This window comes from Echinococcus granulosus, assembly GCF_000524195.1.
Source record: "Echinococcus granulosus chromosome Unknown EG_S00064, whole genome shotgun sequence".
NCBI classification, from domain to species: domain Eukaryota; kingdom Metazoa; phylum Platyhelminthes; class Cestoda; order Cyclophyllidea; family Taeniidae; genus Echinococcus; species Echinococcus granulosus.
Window position 1 is genome coordinate 259,762 of NW_020170444.1, and position 4,502 is coordinate 264,263.

The 4,502-nt window shown below is 40.3% G+C and overlaps 1 protein-coding gene across 1 annotated transcript in view; it reads right to left on the reverse strand. All coding sequences in view use genetic code 11, as the record gives it.

Moving 5' to 3' along the window:
- Nucleotides 1–2,080: 2,080 nt before the first annotated feature.
- The window catches only part of EGR_06839 (cGMP-dependent protein kinase), a gene marked incomplete at both ends in the record, with an annotated part of 17,939 nt that continues 15,517 nt past the window's right edge, over nucleotides 2,081–4,502 (reverse strand). Inside the window, 3 exons of the mRNA XM_024496088.1 lie at nucleotides 2,081–2,176; nucleotides 2,619–2,748; nucleotides 2,877–2,999. Coding sequence (XP_024349508.1) covers nucleotides 2,081–2,176; nucleotides 2,619–2,748; nucleotides 2,877–2,999 — 349 coding nt within the window. The remainder of the gene's footprint in view (nucleotides 2,177–2,618; nucleotides 2,749–2,876; nucleotides 3,000–4,502) is intronic.

The window sequence follows — 4,502 nt, forward strand, 5'->3', positions numbered from 1 at the left end:
GTGAAAATAAAGAAGTGTAGAGTTGAGGTGGTGCACTTTTCTTTCCCACTGTTTAATTTCTAGCCACATATGCTTGGGTTAAACAAGTAAAAAATTACATTTTAAAATTCAACTTGAAAGACCTTTCCGTGGCAATTCTATGGCATGAATTTTTTTTCAACCAGTTTCCCCCAGTGAATTAAAATTATGCGCAAATAACGTTCAATATTTACGAATATTAATCTCAATGATTAAGCCCAAATTCATGGCCATATTCCGTCTCATCACAGTGCTTAGGAATGCTCGCAACTCTACAAGCATGTATTTACAAAGTTGTCCACAATCAGCTCTCCGGGCAATTAATCCTCAGGACCGCTTCATATAGACAAGCGAATCACAGCAAGAATAACGATTTATTAGATTAAAAACCTTTTAAACTCTAGTGATAGTAAAACATCTCCGGTTATTGATGAGGGTAGTCCGACACCTCCTTTCTTGGCAAACTCTAGTGCACGGATTATTTTGGGGATTATCACATACGGATTGTTATTGCATCGTGCGACGGTAGGGTTTCTTATGAACAATCGCCCATAAGACTAATCTGTAGTACATAGAATAGAAATGGACTTTAAGGGCGTGTAACAGGTTTACTCCTCCTGCTCACCTCACAGCCCCATATGTAAAGTCACGTGTCAATCATCTACAGAAGACTATACATGGCTTGTGCATGTTTGGTGCATTAAAAACACAAGGGTTCAGTAATAGTCGCCCATTTGCTGAAGGCCAAACAACAAATAAGGCTTAAACTCACTTACCTGATACAACTCAGCTGTGTGCAAGAGCACCTTCCTCTAGAGAAACACTTAGAATCAGTGAATCAGTGGTAAAAAGAATTTATGCTGCAATTTAGGGAGGGAGGGAGAGAGAGTTTGAGACATAGGACACAAATGCTGTTTTCCCCTTATTCTAGTAAGAGCGATGTGTTTCCATGTGATTAGCTCCCTTTTTTGATAATTCTATTTGGTAGTCATATGTCAGATGGGGCAGATAGGAAGTAGAAATGAAATGGAAATAGAGGTGGTTAGAGCCGCGCCGTTTGTCTCTACAACTGAACATTTCATAAGATTTGGGTGTCTGTATCATTGAGCATGGGCTATAAATTGCAATGATCACTATTTCAACGGACAAAATATTACGAAGAACTTTTTGCAACTATTTATATTTAACTACAAAAGAATAGCATGTGCTTATTTGACTACCCCTTACATACAGGCAGACAAATAAACTTACAGACACACCAGATGAAGCTAAAATAAACTGACAGGCATGCAAACCTACATCTAAACAGACTATCAGAAACAAAGAAAGGAAAATTCCAGTTTTTTAATCATTCTAGGCAGAGCGGGACTAGAGTGGAAAACCAGCCCCTTTGTCTCATCGCTGCGTCGGGCATTAAGACTCTCGGATCGGCGCAAAAATCTCCGGTGCCAACTCCTGTCACCGTAGCGCCGGAGACGCACTACCAGCTGGCCTCAAAGCTCTACATGATGCCCGAATTTTCTTACTGCCTTTCTTCACACAATACCAACAACGGCAGCAACAATGGCTACCAAAACAATGGTAGTGAAGACGAGTCTTCACAATGATTACCTCATTATCACTCCTTCCCTGTCTACTCAACTTGCTCGTACCCTCATACACTGAAACAAACGAGCATTCTTGTGCACAAATTCTGGTGAACATTAATTAGTGAGGAGATCTATTGAAAACGGTCCCCCTTATTGGTCAGATAAATAGGTTGATGAATAAAAGCAACGAATGACTAGTTGAGTAGCAGGGGTGAGCCGGAATTTTTAATTTCTTGGCAACAAACGGCATACGTGTTATGCTCAAAAATAAGTCGATTGGGTTTTGTAGGAAACAATATGCAATTTGGCATTTTTGCAAAAAAAATAAGGCAGGATAGTTAGGCAATGTCACCAGCAATAGAAAAAGGCGCTTTGCAGACAAAGGTTGCTGATCGGTGAAAAGTAGTATTAAAACAGACCACGGAGAGGAAGGGAAGAAGTTGAGTGATTGGATCAAAAATAGGGAAATTTCGTCAAAATTCGTTGTCCCAACCACTCACATCGTCTGGGGGCTCTTCTTGATCGAAGGCGTAGTAGTCGAAGTTTGTGACGTCCGTTGGTGACAATATCTAAATCACAAAACTTAGGAATATGGAATATGGCGAGAGACGGACCAAGGCATGCTCATTTTAAAACATATATGAGTTTGTTATCGTAATGTGTAGAACTGATTTGCAAAGCAAGATAGTAAAGTGCATATTAGCAAATAAGTAAAAGATCTACTGTTTTATCCTCACTCTTGCAAAAAAAAAGCTAATAATTGTATGCGTACAAAAAATGATGTTTGGTAATGCATTTTTATGATCTCCCATACAAAGAGTCAAATCCATACTCTAGATACAGTCATACTTCGGTGCATAGGATAACATGCTGTCATATGCACTCGCAGAGCAAACTATTTTAGTTGAGTTTCCTCGAGTGATTTGCCGAGTTTTTTTCCATCGTTTGTCAAGTAAACCTACCTTGAACAAGTTGTATCTACTGGCTTCCAAGTCGGATAAAAAATCATACCTGTGGAACGAACGGAGGTTTGAGATTCCGATTTCGAAGACCTCTCCAGTCGAACCCTTCAAACCACACGTGTTTCTTAATCGCCTTCAGTCCACCCCTACCATAGCCAAAACGATCCGTGGGATTTTCCCTACAGTACATCACAAAGAGCGCATATCAAATTTTATTTTACATCAACATGATTAACATGCAAATCTCTCAGATGGGGTCTACTGTATTAAGCTAACATTGAAGTAAAGATACTGATGCAAATCATACCTGCACAACTTTTTGATGAGGTGCTGAGCGTTTCGAGTGATTTTTCGTGGAAATTCGATGGCATCAATTCCCTTGAGGATTATATTGTAGGTCTTCATGGGTTCTTCAGAAGTGAATGGTGGTCTACAGTAGCAAAATTTCCACTTACAAACTATCCACTGCCACAGAGATTGCCACTGTAACATGTGTGATAGACTTTATCTTCGTATCATTGGCTGCATTCTTACTAGTTTTACTTCCAGGTTTTGCAACGTACGAATAGAATTGCAGAAAAATTTTATGAGGCCAAGGACGGCTTGCTTTTTTTATAAGATACTAATTCTAGATATTGCAAAGAAACAGCCCCGGAAAAAAAACGATACATGAAGACAGAAATTGTGTTCTTAAAGGTACATTTTAAATGTGCAAGTTTCGGTACTCTATAACCAACTAAACGCCGCGTTTGTCTTCCTTCAAGAGCTATAAATACTAAGAACGTTTGAATAAAAATTTACCCGAGAAGCGTACCTCTAGTTGCAAAAGATGTGAGGTATGAAGTGCCCCTAAACTCTGTTAGAAATAACGTGGGAAATTTAGGGTCCTTCCAGTTTTTTAAAAAAAAACACGAATATCAAGGTCGGCAAATCCGTTTGAATGTGTTATGGTGGCCAAACCAAGCATGCTGCAATTACTTACTACATTTCACGGGGACTTTGAAAACCCATGTAACGGTTTATGAATGAATCGTAGAACGGAATTAAAAAAGCTTTTACCGGTCGGTAACTTTCTCCACATCTTGATCACCACATTCTCAATACTCAAAATTTACTCCAATAACATGAAATACAGTATTAGCTAAAGAGATGGATGGTATTTGACCTTGTCAGCTTAACGCATTGAGTCTGGTTTTGTTCTACAACTGTTGAAGCATCTCATACACCTTCTTTTGTACCATTCCATGAAGGCACCGCATATGGGTATATCAACTAAACATCGTGTAGATAAGCAATTTCATCGTGGCGGTGAGCCACTCTGTCAGAGGTTAATCAAGTCAGGAATAATCCTCCATTACGGCGAACCGCCATTCCTCACAGTAAGGAATTGGCTGTCGCCACTGATTAAACTAAGTGCATCAACTTGACAGGAACGAACGACATCTAGTGGTGTTGAAAGTGAGTGAAGTGACAACTGGTTCATACCTCTACCATGTGGGAGGAGAAGGTGGGGATGGCAACTAGACGGGTGGAGTGATATTCATGTGACAATGCATTTGAATGCTCACCTATTTGGTACGCACTTCTGTCAAGTAGGCGTTAGAAGCACGAACTTCGTTTTAGATTGTTTGCTGACCCACTTCCTGACAGACAGGAAGACAGACAGGCAGACAGACTGCCAGACAGATTGACATGTGACGGGGAAGGATGTTGGTGCTTTTGTGCTCCAACGTGAATTAAGCGAATGAACATGTGACTGGCCATCTCCAAGCCATCCACGCCTCACTCACATGTCCAAGGCATGCATCATGTCAGCACCAGAAAACGATGCCTGCTGTGAATGTGGCTGTATGTAGTGCGCTGTGGACACAACTAGTAGCTGGGGCTTTTAATTGCTGAAGATGTTCTCACTTAGTACAAGTTGAGTGTGTGT